General features: G+C 39.7%; 1 protein-coding gene across 1 annotated transcript in view; it reads right to left on the reverse strand.

Annotated features, from left to right (window-relative positions):
* Nucleotides 1–2,732: 2,732 nt before the first annotated feature.
* The window catches only part of LOC143116603 (inaD-like protein), an 87,058-nt gene continuing 62,316 nt past the window's right edge, over nt 2,733–27,474 (reverse strand). The window contains exons 24-29 of the mRNA XM_076277797.1: nt 23,672–23,743; nt 16,886–17,063; nt 15,744–15,854; nt 12,118–12,186; nt 11,613–11,733; nt 2,733–3,250 (exon numbers count right to left, since the gene is read on the reverse strand). Of these exons, the coding sequence (XP_076133912.1) occupies nt 3,246–3,250; nt 11,613–11,733; nt 12,118–12,186; nt 15,744–15,854; nt 16,886–17,063; nt 23,672–23,743 (556 nt within the window). The 3' untranslated portion in view covers nt 2,733–3,245. The remainder of the gene's footprint in view (nt 3,251–11,612; nt 11,734–12,117; nt 12,187–15,743; nt 15,855–16,885; nt 17,064–23,671; nt 23,744–27,474) is intronic.

The raw sequence follows: 27,474 nt of genomic DNA on the forward strand, positions 1-27,474 counted from the left end.
CTGTGTCGCGTTTTGGCTGCCGTCACCTACGGACTTTCCCCTGAAGGTGGCGGCAAAGATGGCAACATTTCCGGAAAGGTACTGGCTTGATGAAATTCATTCTGGACTCTCTATTCGACCACATAAAGACCTCGGGATACTTCGGTTTGGCTTTAGGGACCCTCTACTCACTACCACGTAAGTGTTATGTTGTTTGGAAATGTAGAAGAGGTATAAAAATAGCGTTTTGTAGCGGCGCAATTGAAATGCCCCGCTCACTTTCAGGCTACGAGTTGTGACTGAAAACGGTACAATCGAACTTTCTCAAATCGCATCCGAATGACATAATTTTGATGTCAACTCAACGTATGTACCCCCAATCATCCGTAAATCGATCTAAAGTGCATTTTACTCCGGATAATTCCTTTAACACTACCAACCTGTTTTTGGGGTAATGCCTCATGGCGTAGTCGGAAAAATAAAGGGCTCAGTATAACGCCAGGTCACACCTACATATAGGGCTACTGAATATCTAAAAATGTTTAGAAAAATAATTTTGCGACCCCTCCAATATTTTTGACAACCCCCCTGGGGGTCCCGACCCCTAGTTTAAGAACCACTGCTCTACATAAGCATTCATGTTTGGAATCGTTTTGCGTTCCAGTGAAATAACATGATAATTTCATGTAATAACGTGATACATATCTTGTTAAAACGTGAAAAAGATATTGTTATAACAAGAAACTTTTCACGTAATTACATAATACTGAGCCTTTTTATTTCTTTTAGTGTGGCAGCAATACGCTTCCGTATGAAACACAACTGACTTTGTGATTAGTAGATAGGTAGAGGGTGGCGCATCAGGCCAAAACACAACATGACATGAAAAAACACATCAACATCAGTTAAGGGCTGCAACTTCACTTTTTAAAAGACAATATCCTGGCCAGACTACTGTTGTCAGTGATATAAGTATTTGAAGTGAACATGATTTCTTAATGTCTAGTGACATATCAGGGCCATTTTATGATTAATTGAAATACATTTCTTACATACAGTTCCTTTAACAAGGTAAAAAACTGGATTTAGCTGGATAGCTAGAGACACCTCCTCCCCTCAAACATTGCTGCAATTTGTCCTGAAAAATGTTTGTCTTGAAATGAATGTCACACACTGCCCTGAGGCCTGAGTGCATTAAAGTTAGATGGGCCTTTCAGCATAATATTTAGATATTATTTTTGAGGTTAAAGAGTGTCCTTTTATGTGCCTAAAGAGTGAAGTTTCCAATCCACCAGCCTATATTGGTGCTCCTCCTGGACATGATGATTTTTGCTTCAAACACTTTTAAAGGAAAAGCTTCTCTACTTGGACCCCTGATATCCCCAGAAAGGATATAAAGAGCAGTAATGACAGGCAATACCCTCTTACAGATACACAAACCTACAGTAAAGTATTATCCAAGCCCTTTCTGAAGTGAAAATATGTGTGCTTTTTACAGATTTCAGAATGCATGCAATCCCTGACCCCCCCAAAATATGTAGACAGTGCCTTGAAGAATAGTGTTATACAAGGCTAGTTGTAGTGTGGTTCTGGCAGGCAGAGTAATGTCTGTGTATTTGGGAAGAGGAAGTGGGACAGGTGCAGCAGGGCTATAATAAACACAGCCCATGGCTCAGGGATATCTTTTCAGTGCTGGGACATGTGGCCTTGACCTGACTGTTTTAGAGGTGCCCTACATCAACACAGAGCCTCTAGAGTCCAATAGAGTTTGTTGAATTTGTTTGTGTCTATGTGGATATTTTGTGATGACATGGATAAATGACATAATACTTTGATGATCAAACAATGTAAAAGCTAGTAGTAATTTTGACCTTGGTAACTTAAACCACCTGGCTTACTGTGCAAACTGCTATATATGGCCTGGTTTGTAGATAGCAGTCTTGGCTTGGAGTCTAATGATTGTTAATCGTCAATGACATTAACTGAACTTGTATGGTGGAATATATGGGAAATGTGAGTGGAAGAGCGAAAAATGAGAGAGAGAGAAAAAAGACTATTTCTGTATAAACCAACACATTCTCTGTACAATTTACATGTGTACATCTTTCTGTATAGATGTAGCTCAAATTAACTAAAAAACGTGAGAGAGTGATAATTTAAGCTTGGATAGAGAAATAATCAAAACAAATAATAATACACAAAAGCTAGTATCGTGTTTGAGAATAAATAGATGTAACTGTTGTTTGTATACGGATGGACTTATGTACTGTAATTGTAATGTGTATTTTATTATTATACTGTAATACTGTATGTATGCTCGTGGACTTTCAATGGACTGTGGGTGTTATGGTTATTATACGTGGGTTTGGGGGATGAATGATGTGTACATGGAGTTGATGAACGGATTGACAGCCAGCTGTATGCAATTGGGATTGGGCTGGTGGGCAATCAGCTTGGACACGTGGATTGGCTGGCTGCCCAATAAAAACATGCCAGACACTGCGGGAGGGGGGTCGAGAGGGCTACGAGACGCACCGTGTCGGGGGAATATGGTGGTGGTTCTGCCTGTCTGTCTCTCTAGATTCCGGTGCCTGTGTCCTAATGATCACCCATCGGAGGACCCTGGAGCTGCCTGGCTGAAGTCAACGTGCCGTGCTAAGGAACGACTGGTTGACACTGTTATACAATTAACTAGTTTTTTCCTAGTCCAATTGAATAATCTAGAACAGCTAAAAGACAACACTACACCAATACAAGTTATCAGCATGATTTATTGTAGACATTTTCTTCACTTAAAAGCTAAGAAAGGAAGGAGAGGAGACCAAGAGCGAGATGGACTCAGAAGTTGCCATCTCAATAGAGCAGAGACTACTGACAGAATAGTGAGGCCTCTGGCCACAATAGCATATATCATATATTTTCTTACAATGTAGCCTACACTAAAGAATAATACAATCAAAGACCCTGACTAAACAAGAAAAGCCCTTGAATCAGTTAAACCAAGATGGAAGTGTGGAAAAGGAACACAGACAAGAAAGATAAAGCATATAGCATAGTAAAATACCACAACCCAACACAAGACAAGCCCAGGGTTACAAAGTTGACAACCCTCATACAAACTCACAGTATGTGAGTTAAATCAGAGTGCAAAGATATGAAGAGGGGGTAATAATCCATTACAAATTCTTCAGATTTCTCCTGCAGCTAACTACTGGATCTTGGCACCACATATTCAGCCGATGACATGCACAGAAGTGTCAGCCAGTTTAGCCTGTGAAGAGAGAAATAAAAGGTGTTAGACCCTGCCCCTAATTAAACACCATCAAGAAATGCCAACTGCCAGATTCTGCTCCTGCTGTTTTCATAATTTACATGGGCTTTCTGCACTACAGTCTAGGGGTGGCACGGTTCACAAAACCCACGGTTTGGTTCGTATCACGGTTTTAAGGTCACGGTTTTCGGTTCTGTACAGTTCTTGTTGTTATTTTTCCTTTTAATCTTTAACACTTCAGAAATACCAGCATATGATGTATAGCTTAATTAGTCACCATTTAGGCTACAGTATTAGTATAGTTATATCATGTAATCATGCACAAACTGAAAGAATGTGACTTGACTTTAAGCACATCATTAAGACCATCTCTGAGGAAAGATGAGATTTTGATGATTTCAAATTGCTTTTCATTTATTTGGCAATAAAGTAGAATGTGTATTGACATCTACAGGAACTTCTGTGCCTTTGTAGCACACTAAGATTGACTGAAATATTACGGAATATTTTATTTCTACACATAGCGTAGCCTACCCGAGCTATGCAAGATAGCTTCTAGACTATCACATAATATTGACAAGCCCTGTAAATGTGTACTTTCTCTCTTGTCTCTGCTGAATTTGAACGATCCTCTAGTTTCTCTCAACAGGGCTATTTGCTCACTTTTAACTAATTATTATTAGCCTACTACATGTCTCCCCTGCACACATGAGAGTTCATCAGAGCTGTGCCATTAGAGGAGGGGCCGCTCATATAGCCTCCTACTCCCCTTAATTATTACAAATATAGACTTGGTTGCGATTTCCAAACCGGAACAGCCTAAACTGCTGAACAGCCTAAGCTGCTGAAGTGCCGCGAGAGCGCAGCAAATGAACTTCAGAAACAATACATTTAAGCTCACGATATTCAGACCGGCCCATCTTCCTGAAGCTCCTGATTAGCCACTCCGGGCCTGTACTAGCATAATTAATACACAATGCTTGCACACAGTTGCAGTTCTATCTACCGTTTTCTGAAACCAAAATGTTCGCACACACCAGACTTATGCGACGCTGGTGCCTCTTCCAACTCCGGTCTGTCTTCGTTATTGCTCCCACTTGCCATTTCTACATGTGACCCGCAGCACTCCACACCTCCGCTTTCACGCAAAAGGGAAAAAAACTGTCTGGGGTCACATATGGGCATGAGGCTACATTACGCATGCCATGAACCGTCAAAACCGTACGATGCACACATGCTCAGATGAGACATCATCTGGCCTACATTAGATTACTGTTATCCTCAGAGACAAAAAATATTAACTTCTGACCAGCTAACAGGGGCTATTGATTCTTTATATCGGGACACCTATGAAATAGATCTGGTAAAAAAGTTCAATTGCCATCCCATATCAATGCTCTTTTGAATGGTAACTATAATGCAACAAGCAGGCTTCGCAACAGTGGAATTGGAATTGTAACTGTAACCAAGCTACCCATCAAACTTCCAACCATCAATGTCCGTAATCAAATAAAGTAGTACAACCAATTGAACAGGTTGTCTTAATTTTAAACTGAGCACTACAGTATGTTTCCTTTGTTTGCTATAAATGCATGCCTACTACGTAAATGAGTAATCTGGGGATAAGTGAGATAACAACCTTCAAGGTGTCTTGATAAACAGAATAAAATAACTCTGCTTTGCGCCATGGAATTCTTTGCCTCTGCCTCATCCATTAATTTTGTATGTGAGGACACCTTGGCGGCCATTATCCCTTACATGTGATATGCACAGTGGAGAAAGACAGAGTGCTGAGAGTGAATGCCAAGCATTAAGCAAAATTTCCGCCTTGGTAAGATGAATGCAGATATCTAGTTCACAGCTGATTACAGCTGAATTAAACCGCAGACACAAATCACTTCAGGGGCCTTTAAACAGCCTCATTGAGACAACTCAAGACATACTGTAGGCAATGGAACAGTTAGAAGGGAGTGGCAAAGAGGAATGGCAAGTATAATAACTAATCACATATCCTACATTCTGTAGAATGACTGTAAAAACAACACTTTTTAAGTTTCTTTAGAGTAACTGCGTTAAACAGATGCATAGGCGCGTCTGACACTTAAAATGATATTCATGAGCCTGAGAGTGGTAAAAAGCAGCAGTTAATTTTGATATTCGCACTTGCCATAATTGGTGTAGGATTACATCCAAGACATTTTAATCCCATGAAGGAACTTTTAAATTAACTTCTCAACATGTAATTTTATGTCCAGTGTAGCCATGGTTCTGGTGAATATAGCCTACCAAATGTAGACGGCTACAAGCTCACACTTTGCCTGGTCTAGACTAGATGCCTGTGTTTCGTTAGCTTCATTTAACTCATTTTTGTTTTTATGCAACAGCCGAGCGCCAGCAGCCTCCAGCATGTCGTTTTAGGTGTCTGGGCTCATCACTGTTGCATTTTTTGGCATTTCATTTAATCGGAGTTGGATTTGTCAATTCTTGCAGGAATTATTCTTGAATTTCAAGTTAATGCTTTGCACTTCTGATTGGCTGGGCCAGCTATCAATCTGGGTGGCACTGGCCCTGTGCAACACATTTCTGCCCTTCAAATTCAATCAGATTAAAACAGAGAAGACCAAATTCATTCCCAAGGAAAGAGAGTATCGCTATAACACACACCCCGGACTCTCTCTCTCTATTTTGTGTGGCCCATCAATCTACAATCAAGTCAAGTAAGACTGTAAGAAATAGTCTTCAGTGACATGAAAGTTTATTTCAATAAGGGATGAATATTGTTCATTCATGCTATATCAATATACTTTTTGCAAGTAAAGAACATTGAACAAGATTATCCTCCTACCAGTCCTCCCTCAAATGTCAAAACATCAATAAATAACCTCACTGCACACAAATATTGTGCAATTTACTGCTCATCACTGCCCTATCCAGACAGCTCTTGCTCAATGATAAAATAATATGAAGTACACGTTGGTTTTTCACAAGCAATGAACAGTGCATTTAGACCATAGCTTTTAGCTGATACTTTCATCCAAAGGGAGTGATTACACAATGAATATACACATTCAATAAACGCTCTGCTCCTTGGATGTTGAACCCATGACCATGGACAAACTGTAGCCATGTTTTTATAGATGAGTAACATTACAAAAAGAAGGAAAAAAAAGACCACCGGATCAGAAGTAAGCAGCAGGAATGTGCATGCTGTGGCAATGCCGTAGCAGTAAGCGGTGCAATGTGAGGGGGAGAGGAGTGTCGGATTGCTGAGAGGATGGCACAGTGGCACTGCAGCAGCATAGCACCTGCTTCACAAACACAGCATGCTAGCCACTGTGCTGAACAAGCACAGCAAAATATTCAGTTTAGTTACCCTAGACACAACTAATCAAACACATACACACCATAGGAAACTATGGTAACAGACAAGCTAAGGAAACTCATCACCTACCGTGGTACATCCCCTGCAACATCACAGCTTTTGCACACTATTCCAACAGATATACTATAGGGTAGCAGGAGGTGTGGGACTAGAGGATGCAGGGTAAAGGGAAGAGGTGCTGACAGAAGTATAGGAAAATAGACTGGGAGAAAAAATAAAGAAAAGAGTAAATTAAGGAGAGACATAAAATTGTAGATTAAGATTTTCTTTTTGATTTGCAGCAAGACTGACAGAGAAACATTGTGAAATATTTGGAGAAGAAGTGATAGGAGCTATAGTGTGGGACAGAAAAGGTTGAGAGAAGGATAAACATAGGCGTATAGGTTTGGGGTGGATAAAACTGGTATTGTGCATGAGAAAAGAGAAAAACTATAAATGGAGGAATGAAAAGAAATATGTTAATGATGAAAAAAATGTTAGTGTAATAGAGCAAATACCCAATTGACTGTTTTTGTGAATTGGGCAGGATTTTGTTTTATGTACAATATTTTAACTCACACTTCTAAAACAGATAGTTCTGGTTCTTGATTATGATTGGCTGAATCTCGTTCGATTGTAAAACCTGAAACAACCCTTAACATTGACCGCATTTCATTCTATATTACTGTGTCACCATGAATTGATACAAAAGTTAGATTCCATGCGTCTTAGTGATGCTTGGCAACCATTCTGCAGGAATTCAACAGCCAATCAGATTGCAGAATTCCAATTACCAATCAAAATACAGGGTTCCATTAGCTAATTAGATAGCGGGGATTCAACAGCCAACCACATTACAGAATTCTAATAGCCAATCAGATTTCAGGATTCTGAGAGCCAAGTCTGCAGAATTTCCACAGCCAACCAGATTGCAGCATTTTGTCAGTCAAGCAGATTCTGAAAGCCAGTCAGATTTCAGAATTCTTCTAGTCAATCAAAGTATAGGAAATCAACAGCCAAGCAGATTGCAGAATTCAAAGAGCCAATTAGATTTCAGAATTCTGCCAGCCAAAAAGAAAACATCCTTGGTGGAGTTATAAGAAAATAATAGCACTGTAAACAATCTGAACATTTTCTGTGGAGCCAAGCTAACCCACCTCCCTCTAGGCTGATCAGGCCTAAAAATAGTACCTTAACACTTATTCGTCTTCGTCTTGGGAACAACTAGAGTACCCTAACACTTATTCGTCTTCATCTTGGGAACAATTTTCATGCAGCAACTCTATCCATACCATAAACAGGCTCTACATCATTAACATCCTTTCCAGCACAGGTTCCCTGTCTTGTAAGGCTGCAATCTAAGGGATAGCCACTCTCCTACTGAGGCATAGTAAGCAGCACACATAAGGATACAACAAGTGCCCTTTTATTAATTAAGCAAAGAAATAGACAAAATATAAATATGTTGTATATGTAGATATGTTGTATCTATGTGTATGTATGTATGTATGTATGTATGTATGTATGTATGTATGTATGTATGTATGTATTTATGTATGCATGTCCACTATGGCCCTGTTCGAAACGGTAAAAAATGCTGCCTTTTAGGGGAAGCGAGTGCTGTTGGAAACCGATCTAACGCTCTTTTCTATGTATCCTAGCTGCCTACTACCCACAAATCTGTGTGGCAACGTCTGAAATAGCTGTGAAAACTAAACACTTGTAATGGCTGGGTGCATCAGGCATTGAAAAAGATGGGAGGGAAGACCCCAGACTGTTGAGCAACGAAAATCCTAAAACAGGCAAAAATGGGACAACATTTAATTCTCATTCCCAACTTTAGCTGTTCCCAAACATTTACAGGATGTTGTTAAATCAAGAGGTGGAGCCGAGCAACACAGTGGCAAACATGGCCCTGTCCCAACTTTCTAAATAAATATTCTCAATTAAGGCGAGATACGGCAGGTGAAAACATTGTTTTTTCATGCACTGGTCAATTTCGAGGTTTTGGGCTACCTTAGCATGTATTCTGTCACACTACTGAAACAAAAATATCCGATTTACACATTTAAGTGTTTATTTCATTACATTGTGTTTACTCGCGCCTGTATATTTCTCCTAAATTCACCAAAAGTTAGCATTCTAATCTTGCATGTACTACCGCGACCGTGATCCAAAACATATCATGTGTAGTACCGTTGGAAAGCTCTGTTTTTCCTGTATCACGCTATGCGATCTAGGCGGGTCAATATATGAAAAAAAAAAAAAAAAAACACCTAACCTTAAAAAAATTGATAAAAAAGGTTTTTCAACTGATTATGATACCTTGTGTTTAATCAGATTTAGAGGTCCAGTGTTTCCCACAGAATTGGATTCAATTTGTGGCGGCAGCTGACGTGGACAACGGGGGGTGGGGGGGGTGTATTAAGATCGTCTTGGTAGTGTATATGTAGGTCTAATTGAGTGCCTGTCACTTTAAGACGTTTGAGGGAACCCTTGCAATTGTAACACAGTTGAAAGGCTGCTGATGTGTGGATGCAATTCATAACGTTTTCTACATAGTTAAAATAAAGGTTCGTACTTGTCCTTGTGACAAGCACTTTTGAATTTTGGAAAACACTTTTCCATTTACATTGGGATTTTGCAAACATTCAGTGTCAGAGTCAATAAAATGAGCCCTTCAACGAAATTGACAAGCAGCAGTAAGTAGGCTAAGCATGCTAAATTCGACATCCAAACAGTATTCTAACGTTAGCTTTGAGATACTGCTTGATTTCATAACTTAACCTTAACTTTAACTTAAGTTTAGTCTCTTCAATGCAGAATTCACTTCAATGCAGCAGTTTTGAACAAATTTGTCACGATGCTAAGCGGATTTAATAGCAATTTAGCCAGACGTCTTCTATGCAATGCTTCTATGTGGCAACAACAATCGTGAATATTTTGTTAAATGCACATGCAGAGGAGTGGCAGCAGGCTACGAGAGAGAGCGGGGCGGGGCAAGGAAAGGCTGCGTGCGTAAAAAGCGCAGCTCAATGGCAATGCAAGGATTTGACCTTATATTTAATTTAAATTAAATTAAACATAGAATATTAATCTGTGGCGGCCGATTTTTATTTCGTGGTGCCCCGCCACAGATTAGTCAATGTATGGGAAACACTGAGGTCACTGATTCATAAATGTCAGACTAAAGTATCAGTTCATAATTTTCAAGATGGCCACCAGAAGCTAATTTTGGCTATCTGACACATTATTCAGCCTAGGAAAGTGTTTTTTGTGTTTAATCAGATTTAGAGGTCACTGATTCATATATGTCAGACTAAAGTATCAGTTCATCATTTTCAAAGACATGTCATTTTCAAGATGGCATCAAAGATGGCCACCAGAAGCTAATTTTGGCTATATCTGAAGCATTATTCAGCCTAGGAAAGTTTTTTCGTGTTTAATCAGATTTAGAGGTCACTGAATCATATATGTCACACAATCCTTCATTAAATCATGCCACCCTAAAAAGATGGTTGTGGCGTAACAAGAGGTCATGAATTAATTATAATCTATTGAATTGTAATTAGTCCCTCCTTTTCCACAACTTTCTAACCATGCTGCCAATTTAGTCTACTTAAACTATAGAGAACGATACACATCATTTCATTCTACTTTTTTTTCACGACTTTCTGTCAGTTCAGTCACATACATACGACAGACTATTAGGGCCACACACATGAAGAAAACAAATATTTTTTGCCATGATGAGAAGCCAAACCCAACATGTTGTTTAAAGTCGACATGTCAACATTAAACACAACATTTTGAGAATAAAGTTGAAATATCATGTCAACTTTAATCTCTAGGATCTTTGGTGTCAGCAAAAGACAGCATTCCAGAAGAGGAGATTTGTCTTTCAGTCATGTGCCAATGTGCCATGTGCCAATGCCTTCACTACTCCCAATCAGACAACAGAGGTGATTGGTGAATTAAGATGCCAAATGATTAGAGTCCGGATCGGGCCGCAAATTTCTGTCCGAACCCGGCCCGCGTCCGACAGAGTTGCGTCCGAACCCGACAAGCATTTTCATTTTTATGTCCGAACCCGACCCGAGCCCGACGCAGATGGTGCCTCAGTTATTCCCATGCTAGTGATTAAACATTCACATTTGTGGATAGCCTGTCTTTTTAGCCCATTAAACGGAACATACAACAAATTGTCTACAGAATCAGATGACATGTGCACATACAGCGCACATTAACACAAGGCCCAAGCAAGCATAGCCTATTGAAATAGAATTCTTGTCTTACCATTGACAAAAAGTCTTGAAATTAACTGCAACAGTCTTTGAAACTACAGTGCCTCTGTCACTGATCCATATCGACGTTAATTCGGGCAACTCGAGGAAATCCTCATCCAGTTGAACGAGACGACCTTATAGCCTACTGGTAGCCTATGTCTTTACCACAGTAGGCCTAGCCTATGCAATGCAATTAATCTTAAAATCTCCTGATAGGCTAACAACTTTTTTTAACGTCACCCAAGACTGTGCTTATGTGCATATGTGCGAAATGTGCATAACCATTTGTTTATGTAGTCGTGACAACGCGTGTGCATTTCAGGCGGCATGCCTGAAATGCGTTGTCATGATAAACAAATCTTGCACACAGGAAGAAAGCTATTAGGTCTTTTTTACATTTTACTTTATTCTCAAAAAACAAACGTTTGCATCATGTAAAGCAGACCTGTTGGTTACCCAACATAATAAGGAATTTTAAATGTAAAGCTTCCAATGTATATCGCCCCCATGCGTCCGAACCCGAACCGAACCCGACTACAATTTCTAAATATCTGCCGAACCCGACCCGACCCGTCGGGTCCCGACGTTTCATTCTGTTTTTATTTACATTTTACACAGCGTCCGAACTTATCAAAGTACTATCATACTACACTCTCTGTTCAATTAGTAGGCGAATAATTGGAAGGAAAAAAGGAAAAGAGAAGAGCAAGCTCACCCATATCCTGTTCCAATTCCTTGTGCTGGGCAAGATGCTCCTCTTGCAGCCTACTAGGGGGACGGTATGGAGGAGGTAGACGCATGGGAGGTGGAGGGATCCCTGCTGTACTGACTGTCATCTGCAGTGAGCAAAACAGAGAGATGTTGAAGGTCTATCACTACTGGTCAAAAGTTTAGGGTCACTTAGAAATTTCCATTCCACTCCATTATAGACAGAATACCAGCTGAGTTTTCAGATTACATTATGTGCTTACATAATTGCAAAAGGGTTCTCGACTGTTAGAAAGAAATGGCTGGCCTTTAATGCAATATCTACATTGCCCATTATCAGCAGCCATTCATCCAATGTTCCAAAGGCCCATTCTGTTTACTAATCTGATATAATTTTAAAAGGCTAACTGAGAAAACATTGGAGAACCCTTTTGCAACAACTGAACGTCAAATTCAAATTAATCGATAAAATCAATTGATCACCCAGCCCTAAGATAGAGCCACTTTCTTACCGTAGGTGGTGCAGATACCTTTTTCTTGGCCTTGTGTTTGCTGTAGCTGGGTGCCAACACAGAGATGGGCTGCAGACAAGAGAGGAAGTGATGGAACCAGTGAAATCAAAGCAAAATACACACAGAGCAACACTGGTAGAAAGGATGCTCATGCAATAGTCCAGGCAAAGTAGCGTTTTACGACAGACTAATTGTAAAATAATTTTTTGCAGCTTAGATCATTTCTATGAGGTGTCCAGAACAACATACTAAAAGTCCTAAGAAATCCTAGTTGAGGAAATATGTTAAATTCTCATCAATCCAAGATGTGTGCCAATTAGACCAGGCAACAATAGGCCTACACCATCAATGGGGCTATTTTTTCCTTTACTCCTATCAAAATTAAACTTTACACAATGAAAGTACCCATGAAAAGTATTTTTTTTTGTATTACAAGTTTTTTTGAAAATGAATTTGAATATGCAAATGAGCTATACACTAATCAAATATGCCCAAAATACACCCAAATAGGCTTAATTTTTCCTTTACTCTTACCACAAAAACTGATTTAACTATATAAACCATATATTTTCTGGAAGGTTAGACCCTCAGGATGTGATCTAACATAGGTTTTGACCTTTCTCACCCTCCCCTTTACTTTGCTGCCCATTCATAATACATAGGATATGAGTACATTGGGTATATGGCTCATACCTTTGGGTCTGTGCCATTTAGGAAAAACTGTTTCAACCATATAAACCATATATTTTCTGAAAGCTTATACCCTCAGGATGTGATCTAACATGACATGAAACATGTCCCATCCTCCTCATTAGTATGCTGCCCATGCATAACACATGGGGTATTGGTAAATTAAGTATGTTCTGATACATTTTGGGCTGTACCATGAAGAGAAAACTAATTAAACAACCTAAACCATATATTGTCTGAAAGCATATACCCTCAAGATGTGAACTAACATGGATTTTGACATTTGTCACCCTCCTCATGACACGACAGCCCAAAAAGGTATTAGCCATATACACTATTTACCAATACCCAATGTATTATGCATGGACAGCATACTAATGAGTAGGGTGGGGCATGTCTCATTGTACCCATTGTAAAAAAGAAATGTTACCTTCCATGTATATTTTCACTGCGATGATTGATTGTGATAGGAGTAAAGGAAAAAATAAGCCCATTAGGGTGTATTTTGGGCATATGCGATTAGTATGTTGCTCATTTGCATATTCAAATTAATTTTCAAACAAACTTCTAATACAAAATGTTTTACTTTTCATGTAGACTTTCATTGTGTAAAGTTTTATTGTGGTAGGAGTAAAGGAAAAAAATAAGCCTATGGGGGCCTATATTTGATTAGTGTACAGCTCATTTGCATATTCAAATTCATTTTCAAAGAAACTTGTAATACAAAAAAATGTACTTTTCATGGATACTTTCATTGTGTAAAGTTTTTTTTTTGATAGACGTAAAGGGAGAAAATAGTCCCATAGGGGTGTATTGTTGTCTGGCCTTATACTGGCACACATCTTGGATTGATGAGAATTAAACATATTTCCTCAACTAGGATTTCTTAGGACTTTTAGTATGTTGTTCTGGACACCTAATAGAAATGATCTATGCTGAAAAAAATTATTTTACAATTAGTTCTATTTTTGGCTCCAAAATGGGTTACTTTGCCTGGACTACAAGGTTACATGAACTTGTCAAACTGCCCAAGAGAAGTAAAACAATTTCATATGAATATCAACCAACAATATCAGACAAACAATAAACTCCAAAATAACAAGTGTACACCCATCTATGAATTTAACTCTTATGAACTTGTGAAGAACTGAGAACTGAGAAGTAAGGGACTGTGCTCTAATGCCATTCCAGAGTCAAGTTAAAGATACTCTTGAAATAAAATAAAAAAATCCAACAATGGGCCACTATGTAGCTACATCAGTGGCCAAAACGGAAGCAGCACACCCCAAATTTCCAGAATGTTTGACATTATAGCAACAATAACCACATAACCATTTTTTGAACTATCTAGCAACATACTTCATGGTTTTAGTGACGCAAAATGTGTTTCACAGTGAACAACCCCGAAGATGAGATTTAAATGCCAATCACAATATGACAGTAAATTTAAAGATGCTAAATGTAAGAACAACCACCGTTTGAAATGGGTTCACGCACCAATGGCACATTTGCTACACGTTTCCGCCCCCTTATTAAATCTCTAAGCAAACGTGAATAAAAGGCACAGAATTAGGTTGGTGTGAGAGTTATCTGTGTGTATGTGGGATTTAGGCATTACATTCTTACTTTTTTGCTTTTGCTCTTTCCAGTTTACTAACAGGAGTGTCATGAATGAAGTCACTGTTGAGCTGCCTGTGGCTGACTGTTTAACTAGGTTTGGCAAGCTTAACTTTTGTCATGTCATAATGTCAACTAAACATCATGTCACACCTTGAAATACAAACGTATTTCCTACAGCTAAGATGAGATAAATGGCTATATTACACTGAAGTTCCACAGTTAGCACAATTAACAAGCTAACGGTTTTACATTGGAGCTTATGGTAAGTATAAGTATAAGTATACTTTTTTGATCCCGTGAGGGAAATTTGGTCTCTGCATTTAACCTAATCGGTGAATTAGTGAAACACAAACAGCACACAGTGAACACACACAATTTGCAAATGATGGTGAATAACTATTCATTGTGAGATGTATTTCGTAATATATTTATTCTAATTATGTCTCCCATTGTAATCGTGTAATTTGTAATGGATGTAATCGTGTAATTTGCATGGATGTGCGCCGTTTGTGGATGTGAGAAGCATGGTGCGTTGTGCACCGGCCCATTTCTCTGTTGATAATGTGCTCTTAAAATAACATACATGTATAAACAACTCGCCATTGCGTAATGCGTTTTAGGCAGTGTATGATAGAGATTTTTAGACAACGCGCCAGATCCCTAGCCTGAAAAATCCAGACCCTGGTAATCTAGAAAGATTAAGGGTCTGGCCACGAATAATGAAAATGGCCCAACTCGAGGGGCGGCACCAAGCATGCATTTGAAAATCTCACTGCACGCAATTGGATAACACTACGACCAATGTTTACTGACTGATTCCGGACTTCGACACAATTGGATAACACTACGACCGATGTTTACTGACTGTTTTGTTGCAGCGCTGTAGTCATCTGTTTAGCTCGCATCTGGCCCGCCTATATCAGATACACCGATGTGATTGGTTCCTCGCAATGCAAGGGGTAAAAGTAACGTGCATCATTACTCATTGCCAGAGTGTCTCGCAGAGACAATTCAAATTGTGCTCTCACGAGAACTCTGGATTTCCAGGTTACCAGATCCCCTCCTTAATTGCCACACCCCACGGCTCAAAAAAAGAGACGTGCAAAATACGAATAAACTTTGCGCTGGAAAAATAACCCGTTTTCCGCCATGTGCCAGGTTGGAAGTCCAATATTGTATCACCTTAATAATAGTCTTGTTGGCTAAAATGTAACATGGGCATTGTGTTCTGTAGTACATTGTGTAATAGCCCATGATAGTTTAGTAAAAATCAATACTATATCCCTGGGTGTTCCTATTTAGATTTAGTTGATTACCCGAGGTGTAGTTGACAGACTCTGAACAACGAAGACCACTGGATTTGGAGATGCCTTGATGGCTTCCACTGCCTCTTCATGACTGGCATTTTGAAGATCCACTCCACAAACCTAATGGGACAAGAAGCAACATGTTATGAAATATTTACATCAAAGAAGATACATAAAGAAATATAGCCGCAAGTGGCAATGGGGGGGGGGGAGCAGTACCCTTGCAGGAATGACGTTGCCATGTCAAGGTAGCAAGCACTCAGCTTCCTAAGCACTACTTTCATGGCAATTGGCCAGATTAACTTCCTCACTTCCTGTACTGCAGTGCCCCCTAGAGGCCAAATGACGCCAATTTCCTTGTGCGTCTTCACACATCAATACGTTTCTGAGATATAAGCTCACTTCCTTTATTACGGCGTCCTTAGAGGCCAAATGACGCCAATTTCTTAGTGCGTCCTCACAATCAGGTACCATGTCCCTGTATCAAGTTTGGACTTTGCACATCAAAGCATTGCTGAGATATGAGCTCACTTTATGTATTGCAGCACCCCCTATAAAGGCCAAATGATGCCAATTTCCTAGTACATCATCACAATCAGGTACTAAGACCCTGTACCAAGTTCGGACTTCGGACATGAAAGGGTTGCTGAGATATGAGCTCACTTCCCGTATTGCAGTGCCCCATGTGACCTATGAAAAGTTTCGATTTCGATAAAAATCGAATATGGCGGAAGGTCCAACATGGCGGAAATTTACGTTATGGTGTACGATGAGTTTGGCGTCATCCAAGTTGGAATCCTTGGATCCTTGAATCCTATACCTCAATGTTAACAATCGGGCATAGGGTTCAAAAGTTAAGTATCTAGATGTAATGCCAACTTTGACCCATTGGGCTAGACCAGTTGTGGTGCAGGACTTGGAAACTTGGTGAAATGAATCATGGGAAGGTCCCCAACCGCTGTACCAAATTTCATAACTTTCTACTAGATGGTTCTATGGGCTGCCATAGACTTCCATGTCAGAAGAAAGAATAATAATAATACATAGAAACACAATGGGGTCCTGCGCCTTCAGTGCTAGGCCCCCAATAAACATGTTGAGAGAGAAAGAGAGGAATAAATGTGGCATGCCACCCTCCATAGATGTATCACCTGCAGTATCTTGTCTCCAGTCTTTAGTGTACCAGTACGTCCAGCAGGACTGAGCGGAAGCACTTGCTTGATGAATATTCCCTTCAGTTCTTCTCCATTACGCAGCCGCTTGATTAGTGTGCGTCCACCCACTATACTAATCCCAAGAGGCTCGTCAGGCTCTTGCCACACATCCACCCTACAGCACGAAACATAAGGAAAAAAGGCCCAGTTAAGGTCTTATATTCAAGCAAGACCAGAGGGGGCAGATGAATATGTGGGATAATTTTTATTTTTCTCATTGAATGTTTAATATACCTTACATACATGTAGTGAATCTAATTGCCATCTCCTTACTCTGACCCTTGTGTTTTTTGCAACTCCTAGGTTAGAATGTTTAGTTAACTTAACCCTTGTGTCAGCGAATTGTGGGTAACCCTAAGATGTGGGGCCATGAACATTTCTTATCTTTGTCAAAACACCAGATGGTTAAGTGGGGTTGTAAACATTTCTTATCTCTGTTAAAATACCAGAGGGTTAAGTGATTAATGGAGGGTGACAACTTGTGATTTTCCATGGGTGTGGGGTAAGGTATAAGAGTTGGCTTCACCCACAGATGTGTGGGCTTGTTACTTTGACATTTCATGTGGGTAACATGCTCCCGGCGTCGTGAATAAAGCTGCAGTCTCACACCAGTTGTCTTGGATTAATTTTGACCACATTAATGGCGACGAGGATGGGATTACCTATCTATGAGGCACAGTGAGGAGGACCAAAGGCACAGGACCCCAACCATGTCGACTGGAGGGAGATCTCTTTGTGATCTTGGGAGAAGGCCGTCATCGGCAACACACACTGCTCTGCGGCACCCAGCCTGGCCAGAGGGAATCCTCCTGTGTCTCGGATACGGTAATGACTGGATTTGGTGGTCACAGACAACTTGGTGGTGAGTCCCTGATTTTACACTTTTTAAGCTGGTAAAATAGGGAAGGCCTGTCCTACCCATGAGAGGGGTAGTGGTTGTGTACACAATTTTCCTACCTGTGATGGAGGTAGAGGGTTTTCCTGCCTAAGGGTGAGGCGGAGGGTTTTCCTACCTATAATAGAGGTAGAGGGTTTTCCTACCTGGAATGGAGGTAGAGGGTTTTCCTGCCTAAGGCTGAGGCGGAAGAGTGCACTATTTCCTGCCAGTGATAGTGGTAGTGGCCTTACTGCCTATGCGTAGGTAGTAATTTTGGTTATGCGCATTGGTAAAATAGGCCTAAGAACATTGGGTATCTGATAAGATTGTCATCACATTTTGTTTGTTTTGCTCTGATTTTAGGCGTAAGGTAATTGGAAATAAAAACATCAAGGAGACACTGATATGAGGAGCAGTAAGAGTAAAGCTATTAACTTTCCTAGAGGAGTAGAGAATCCAGGGTGTTTGAGGGACATGTAGAGAAAGTATGAATCTGAATGTATAGATGGGAAATTAGTAGGTATATGGAATAGGTGAACTGAAAGGCAACTTTATTCATCTGGAGTGTTGAGCATAGAAAAGCAAAATGAATGTAGGGCTATGGTAGAGAAGGTAAAAGAAAGTAGGGTAAAGAACAGTAGGAAAAATAGACCTGTACAGAAGAGAGAAAGGCAAAGGCTATACGGAGGACATCATGGACTATGTTATGAGCCAGCTTGTTACTTGGAGTAAAGCAGCTCTAAAGGAACTGAACAATTGAGAACTATGAAAGGCTTGAAGGAAGAACATGGATGTGGCTGTGGGGCTAACCAGAGGAGAAGGCCACTTAGCAAGCCACTGTGACAAGGAACATCAGAAACAGTACTGAGATCACCCTCCACAGCAGCGCTCTCAAACTCCTGTCTGGTCTCAGCATGACAAAGCTGAAGAGGACAGAGAGGTCTGAACAGGAGACCCTGTGGTGACACTTCTGATTTACAACTTGAACTGTTTTCCTCAACTCCCTCTGAATGCAACAGCACAGCCTACTCAGCCAACTCTCTTTCTGTTAATGGGGATATTTTTCTTTTTGAACGAGACAGAAGCAGATATTAGTATGAAAGAAAAGAAGGATAGTGTAAGTATATGACAAGGAAAAGTGCATGTAACAGGAGTATCAGATCAGTTCACATCAGAGAGAGTTCCTTACCCATGGGTAGTTAAATGTAAGGAACATGTAGTAAAACAGCATTCCTCCTCAGCAGTGTTTGCTCCGAAAAATGTACTGGACTGGGACTTACTGTGTAAATTATATCTTATAATTTCACTCAAACATAATGGGGTTGGTTTAAAGGGACCATTAGCAAACAGCTTAGTATAGTATTAACATCCCCAGTCTCAGTCCAGGAAGATAAGGAAACTCCAGAGTGCTTGCATTTTGTGATGAAATCTTTTCATGAGACTCCGGATCCGGAATACTTAGAAAATGGTACCAATTAGGACATACTGATGAAATAGCCGGCGTAATTACAAGTAAAGCTACTCTGCAGATGTAGTAGACCTGTCACCTGGTCTGACATATTTGTTTGCAAACTCAATATTATTATCCCCATGTTGATTTTTATTTAGTTGAGGTGTGGTAAATGCCAAAGATTGGAAGCATGTCCAACACACCTTGGGTTATGTATTATCATCACAAAATACATAATTTTTTGTGTTTAGTGTTTTGTTAAAGTCACCCCTGTGCAGAGACAGATCTTTGAGCAGCTTTCCCTCTCTGCACAACAGGGGGTGGTTGTGACTCAAGGTTGACTCTGAATGCAACGTGTTTCTCTGTAATTGATATGCATAAGTTACAATTAGAGCGGATCCTTGATTTGCGTTTATTTTCAAAGGATAAGGTATTTTGCCACATTTGCCACAAAGATACACAGAGTCAGGGGCCGGTTTAAACAAAGCTCTGGTATCTTGCCTCTAAAAATTCATTCTGCTGTTATCAAGCCTATTATTACCTATGTCGATAATGTTTTACAAGTCCGTCGAGTGAGGTGTGCCAAATTGACACTGTGGCAAAATTAACATTCCTGGCCAGTGTGAGACTGAAAGTCTCTAAACAAAAGTTGCAACTCTGTCAAGAGAGAGTGAAGTACTTGGGTCAAATACTCACTCCTGGCTGTCGGGCCCTAAATGCATCTCGCATCTTAGCAATAACTGCTTGTTGTCCCAGACCCAAGACAAAGCAGCAAAAGTTTTGCTTCCTAGGAATGATTGGCTACTGCTGTGCTTGGATTCTAAATTAGACAGAGAGGGCACAGCCTCTCCAAGCATGTGCAAATACATGTAAAAAAAACTTGACTGATAATGTGACTTGGACTGACAATTATGATAAGACCTTTACATATTATAAATAGGCATTAGCCTCAGTTTCAGTTCTTGCCTACTATGATTTACTTGACTTGTTGACTATGATTTATTGGTGTGTGAAAAAGCAGGGTACATGTCAGGGGTGTTATGTCAACAGCATGGGGGTCAGCACAGACCAGTGGCTTATTTATCTAAGCAATTAGATGCAGTAGTGAGAGGAATGATGTGGCAGCAGCTGCAAGTGAAGTGTTAGCTGTGCTGACGTTGTGTTGTTACATTCACTAACTGTACATGTCCCACATGAAGTACACTCACTGCTTCTAAAAGAAAAAACTTCAAATCCTATATCTATATATCAGCATGTGGTATTAACCCTGTGGCTCTTGCATGATTGTGGTGAAAGTGTCTCTATGTACACTAAACCTAGCTCTGACATTTCTAACACCTTTGTCAAATCCTAATATTGTTGATTAGGCTAATCTATACGTTTGGAGTCCGGAGAGGTAGGGACTGGCTACTCTGTAGTGAATCAATTTGATGTGGTTTACTCTCACTCTCTCCTAGATATTATTTCTGTACAAGCAGATGAATTGGTACCCCTATTCAGGGCATGTATTTAAGCAAATGGGAATCAATTTGTATGTATATATATAGTCATTATAACTGGGGAATTGTGCATGATCACATCTACAGACAAACCCGTACTACATAAAAATTGGATAGCAATATTGTTAAATGCCATTGAACTCCCTACATCTGTGGCTGTCGTAAAATGTGCAGCCCACTCTGCAAATACAGATGTTATCAGCTGGGGCAATAGGAGGGCTGACGCGGCAGCTACAGTAAGAGAGCCGCGCAGGGGGGAGTGCAGAGAATATCACCAAACTTTTTGAAACCACATTTATGAATTTACAAATACCAGATGTAGTTACATCTAAAGAGGCTTTAAAGGAAGCATAAAAGCATTAGATAAGAAGGAAAGATGGAAACGGAAGAATTGTAAGGAAAGAACACATGGTCTGTGGGTAAATAAAACCGACAGACAGGCCGGTTTTTCCAAGATCTTGTTTTCATATTATTGCTAAACTATCAGTGGCTTAGACCATGCAAATACTATGACATAGACAGCAGAGAAAATATATTTTACACAAGGATTCACTACAGTAGCAGCCATGTATTGTGCAAGGTGCATTATGTGTCTAAAATGTGATGTTGCACCTACAATGAGAGTCAAGGAAGGACATCACCCACCACCTGAAGCCCCGTTTAAGCACATAATGATGGAGTTCATTGAATTGAACAAATGTAGAGGATATGAATATTGTTTGATGATAGTTGACATGTTCTAAAAAACATTCAAGCATGCGAATGCCTTCTCAGTAGCTAAGGCTTTAATGAGAGATGGTGTGCCTAGATGAGGCACAACAGAATTGACTAAAAGCATAGTGTCAACAGGGATGGATTGGGTGACAGCCCTTCTTTTGGCTCTACTCTACCTCAGAGGCCGTTCATCAAGATCTACAGGGTTTAGCCCTTTTGAGATTTTGACCGGACGTCCCTTGCCGGCTCCCACCTAACCTAAGAGATATACTTAGGACAATGGTTACATGCGAGAACTGATTGCTGCTCTGTCTTCTGTTTCCCAACAGGTGGCCTCAGCCCTTCCACAAAACTTCCAGAGGACACACCCAGCCAAGCCAGGCTCCTGGAGACTCATCAAAGATTTGTAAAGGACACTGGAACCTCATCAAGTGTTCTTAGCGACACCTACAGCCATGAGGATTGCGGATAGAGACTCTTGGGTCCATTTGTCATATTGCAGAGGGGTGAAGAATCCGGAACAATACATGGATTGAACTGAGTATCATAACCAACACGTGGTTGCACGAGAGGATTGACAAACATTTTTGCAATAGGCTGAAGAATACATACTTTGAAGATTAATAAAATATCACTAGCATCATATAAGAATATTCTTTCTCAGTTTAGCTAGATAAACAGTACAAGTTTGTTGTTTTGGTTTAATTTTATTTTGGACAGTAACCTGAGGAGGGACTAAACCACCCAAGTCAGCTCTGCTGTTGAAGACTAGGATTAGGTTTTATTTTGGGTTTGAATAACTGAGAAGACGAGATGTTGGTGATTGTTTTGCTTATTATTCATCTAAGGGTTATAACTTTCTCCCTTAAGGATGAAGTGTGTGGTAACAATAAAGTATGTGAGTTAGCCTTTCGTGCCAAAACAACACTGAAATAATGACACATGTTGGGTATGCCAATCTTTTCAGGTGCGAGCGTTTCCCTATATGACTTCTCAGGACTTTGTATGTGCAGCAGTTCAACTACAGTATGTACAAGCCCTCAGTGTCTTTCAGCAGTGGCATGATCCCATGCCAAGGGGAACTTATGAAGATTCAGATAAATACTAGATATTAAGATAGAAGAACATGGTAATGACAGAAGTATAACAGAAGTCTGACCTTGTGTTGAATGCCCGGTGTAAATGATAATGACGCTTGTGATTTCTTTTGTTTATTGTGTCATTTATATATATTACTGCATTAATAATGTAGCTTTATAGCTCCACAGGGGGGAATATGTGGGATAATTTTTATTTTTCTCATTGAATGTTTAATATACCTTACATACATGTAGTGAATCTAATTGCCATCTCCTTACTCTGACCCTTGTGTTTTTTGCAACTCCTAGGTTAGAATGTTTAGTTAACTTAACCCTTGTGTCAGCGAATTGTGGGTAACCCTAAGATGCGGGGCCATGAACATTTCTTATCTTTGTCAAAACACCAGATGGTTAAGTGGGGTTGTAAACATTTCTTATCTCTGTTAAAATACCAGAGGGTTAAGTGATTAATGGAGGGTGACAACTTGTGATTTTCCATGGGTGTGGGGTAAGGTATAAGAGTTGGCTTCACCCACAGATGTGTGGGCTTGTTACTTTGACATTTCATGTGGGTAACATGCTCCCGGCGTCGTGAATAAAGCTGCAGTCTCACACCAGTTGTCTTGGATTAATTTTGACCACAAGGGTTCCTGTAGTTCTAAAGACAGCAGGTGTCACTTATTGCTGGTATGTGTGTAACATTAACTTGATATATTTTTATTTTTGTCTGTCACAAATTAGCAAGTTAACACTCTATAATGTTAAACTAAATCATATTTGGTTCAGTAGTTCGTAGCAAAATGGTCCAAAAAAAATACATGTAGATAGGATATTTGTTCTGCTTCTTAATATGAGGTTGTTATTTTATAGATTTCATTCTTTTAAGGCCAGTTACAGTCAAGGAGAAAATAAACAGTAATAAATAAATTAATAAAAACAATTCATTCTCTTTCCTTCTTTCTTGTCTGTTTGCTTAAAAAGGCCAAAAATATCAGCAATCAGTAATCATGGAATCATCCCATTTGCTTCTACAGAAACAATCAGAATAAGTAAGGAAATACTGTATCATGCACTGTGCATCTCTAAAATAAAAGATAAACTTGCCTGTGAGGAGGTCCCCAGTGGCTAAATGCTGGAGTTTCCTCTCCCTCCCCCTCCTCTCTCTGGGGCAAGAAACTTCGAACACAAGAAAACACCAACACATTCACACATATATTTTTTACTTTTTTCTAAAATAAATAAATTAACATCATTCATACAGACATACTAATGTTTAAAAGTTTAGTGTCACCCATAAATGGACACACTTTTAATCATCATGCTTTAAAGGGACCCGGTTAGGTGTTGCACCTAGTGAATCAGCAGTTACAATAAAGAGGGACGTATAGATACTAATTACATTCAGAATAGCGGCAGGTTCAAACACACCTGGATCCACAGAAAACAAACAAGCTCACCGAGAGCCTTTCGTGCAACTAGTCCATAGAGTTCTGTGGGCCATGGCTCTTTGTCAAATCGTCCCCTTAGAATTATAGGGTTCTATCTACGTTCTGAGTAGTTCTGAGATATTGAGCTTCAAAGTTTTAGAATTCCATAGAGTTATACTGCTAAGTGGAACAAACCTCTTCAAATATAATGTCCAAAAATGCATACAACTACAAGAAACACCTCACCTCATCTTCTTAAGGTGTCACAGAATAAGAATATGTCAATAACTCAATTTTGACAAAAATGTCAGATAGAACCTTATAATTCTAAGGGGACGAAATTATCATTGGCTATTTACAGTGCATTAAAATGCACTGTTCTGTTATCCGAAGTATTCTCCTTCCTTTTATTACTATTCTTCTAACCAAAATTTCTGCGTCTAATTAAGCTTCAACCGTTTAACGTAGAAACTTCGTTCAAACTTTGTAACATAGGTCTTGAAAAGGACACTTAAGCAATGTATTTTTATTTTTGAGATATTATATAGTTGTCAGTAGAAATTGCACTGTGCCTATTTACAAGGGCATTGTTCCCACCTCTTTTGGGGTCAACCATCAAGTGCTGGACCTCTATAGAAAGCTGAGAACCTGTAGCTTTCGTAGGAAGCAGTCAAAATAACTGTGTGATGTACAGTACTGACAAAGAGCTACAGAGGCTAGAATATAGTTTTTTCTTTCTGCCGGATTACAAGCATCTCTGAACTGACCACATTTCAGCCCTCTAGGTCACTTGATATCCCTTAGAAACACAACTGAGCCCTAGCACCAGGTCTTGTGAAGCTGTGTGCAAAAGTAGATCAATATAGAATGAAAATATGAGTGCTTTAGACTATTATTTGCCAAGGTATGCCCATGCGTTTTGTAAAATGCCTATGGATACTCCCCATAGGACTTTTTGTTATCCAAAATGCATACTGACAATCAAATGCTTACTGCACATGAACCCCTTTGTGTAGAAGCATAATCCTGGTCTCAAATGAAAGGTAACACTTTGAGGTTTCTTGTGGACTATTTAGATTGTATGTCAGGTGTTCTGATATAGACTGACTACACAAAATATGGAATAATTACAAAAAAGTCTCTATTTTTGCATTTACTTTGTTGGTTTAATGAGTGTGTATAAGATAGACTATACATCTGTACAACTAATATTGAATAATACAACATGAAGATTCAATTTCTATGGATTCTTGTGAATATTTCAGTACCCAATATGATGCATCTACTTATTGTGCTGCAGCTACACTGCAGCCAGAAGTCAGGGTATCACCAAAAGCGGAGGAGGGGGAGGGGGGCATTTTGGATCAAATTTAATTGAGACATAATAAAATTAATAGAGAATGTAAAGCACATACAGATTGTACATGAAAAAAGTTGTCATTTTTGGATTCCCAAGAGTCAAAGCTTTGAAATGGTGTATAACATTACTATGGACCAAAACTGATATCCCGATATTTTGGGGCTGATTGGCGATATACGATATCGATACGATATTGATATTTCAAACAGAAAGAGCGAAGTGCTTCATATATTCACTCAATACAACAATTATGACAACACAGCCGGTTTTAATTATATTCATTTCAGACTGCTCTAACAGAGCTGTGCAAAAAGGTGTAAACAATAACATATACCAATAGGCATACAGTTGCTCTGAGGGCTGTGCAAATAACAATATTCGGTCGACCCTGATTGGCAACACAGGCCTACAGCTTTACAATAAAGGTAACACAAAACATAGGCTACTGTTAAAAGCCAATATAATAAACCAATTGGCATACAGATAGAGCTGTGCAAATAAGAAAAAAGTAGGCTACACAGCACATACCTGTTTGTAAATATTTAACTGCACAAGGAGTAGGGCTGGGCGATATGGACCAAAACTGATATCCCAATATATTTTGTAGCTGATTGGCGATATACGATATTTTAAACAGAAAGAGCTAAGTGTTTCGTATTCACTCAACCAGCTTTAATTATATTCATTTCAGACTGCTCTAACAGAGCTGTGCAAAAAAGTGTAAACAATAACATAGGCCTACAATAGGCATAGGCTACAGTTGCTCTGATAAAGCTGTGCAAATAACAAAAGACCAAAAGTTGACCCTGACTGACAACGCAGGCCTACATTGTACTGCACAATGCAATAGGCTATTTTGGGCACAACAATATTGAAAAAAACCTGCAGTTTTTTTCACCTGTAAGGGTTTGATAGGGCCTAGATGACAAGCAAATGTAGACTATGATGGCCTAGACATGTTGCTATCAACAACAAAAATAGTTTTAAACAATTAGGATACTTAAACAACGTAACTGAGTCACTCATCAAGAGTGTGATAGACGCTACCGTCGTTTTGTATGCGTTCATTTTTGCATGTTCCGGTTCGTAAGAAAAATCCCTATGCACGATTGAATGGGGTTTCAGGAATCATAAAAAATGATGCCCTAACTGCTCGCGAGTCGTGTGCATATCCTCTTAATAAAATCAGCGTGTAGGTTGTCTCCCTGAGGACTTTAGATCTGCTACTGTATATCGCTAAACGCAAGCATTCATCAGTGTATTTAAATTAGCTAGGCTATGTACCAAAAATGACATTTTACCGTGAGTCGAAGAGCTGTAAACAGTGTTGTAACTTAAATCTGCATGTACAAAACCGCTTGGAGCTCCAGTGGAATTTTGATTTCACAACGAGAATTCTCAGTCTAGCCGTTGATGTGCCGACGGAATAGGCATCAGCACCAACCTCTGATCAAAGTAAACAAAATCTGACTCAGTGTGTCCGTCATGTTTGAAAGTTTGTAGTGCTGGGAGGGAGAACGTGCACACGCAAGGGGCGCAGTTGAGCAGAGCTGCGGCTATCTGAATGGTCTGAACACAGAAGAGCAAGTGGCCCATTATTTGACATAATACCGGTATTAGGATATTGTCTCAACTACATATCGTTTTCAAAAATATATCGGTCGTAGTCGTAATACCGATATATCGCCCAGCCCTACTACATAGCAATATGGTGCATACAATTGATTTAGAATGTTGGGGGGGGGGGGGTAACCGTCCCGCCGGCGGGACACTGAAATTTATTTGGTTAACAAAAAACAATCGTATTTTCCCCATAGACTTGGCACTATGACATCATAAAGGGCTAATTCGCACCTGTATCAACTGCCAGCTGCTCAACTAGCCCCCCTCAAAGAGCCAATTAAATGGATTGCACCTGTATCAACTGCTTTCTGCTCAACTAGGCCAACTCTCTCTCTGTCTCTCCATTCTACAATAGTCCAGTCATTTTAGGAGAAAGGGTTGAACAAATTGCAACACAAGCAAACTTAACTGATTTTGTATCCTCAATATGTCCTGAGTAAGGGAAAAAAAGCCCCGAAGAATCCCAATAGGGGAAAGTTGAAAAAAAGACCTAAATA

Source organism: Alosa pseudoharengus, unplaced genomic scaffold (genome assembly GCF_046254945.1).
Source record: "Alosa pseudoharengus isolate Yale_2024_CS ecotype anadromous, Long Island Sound unplaced genomic scaffold, YU_APseudo_1.1 YU_APseudo_1.1_scf_11, whole genome shotgun sequence".
In the NCBI taxonomy this organism is placed as follows: domain Eukaryota; kingdom Metazoa; phylum Chordata; class Actinopteri; order Clupeiformes; family Clupeidae; genus Alosa; species Alosa pseudoharengus.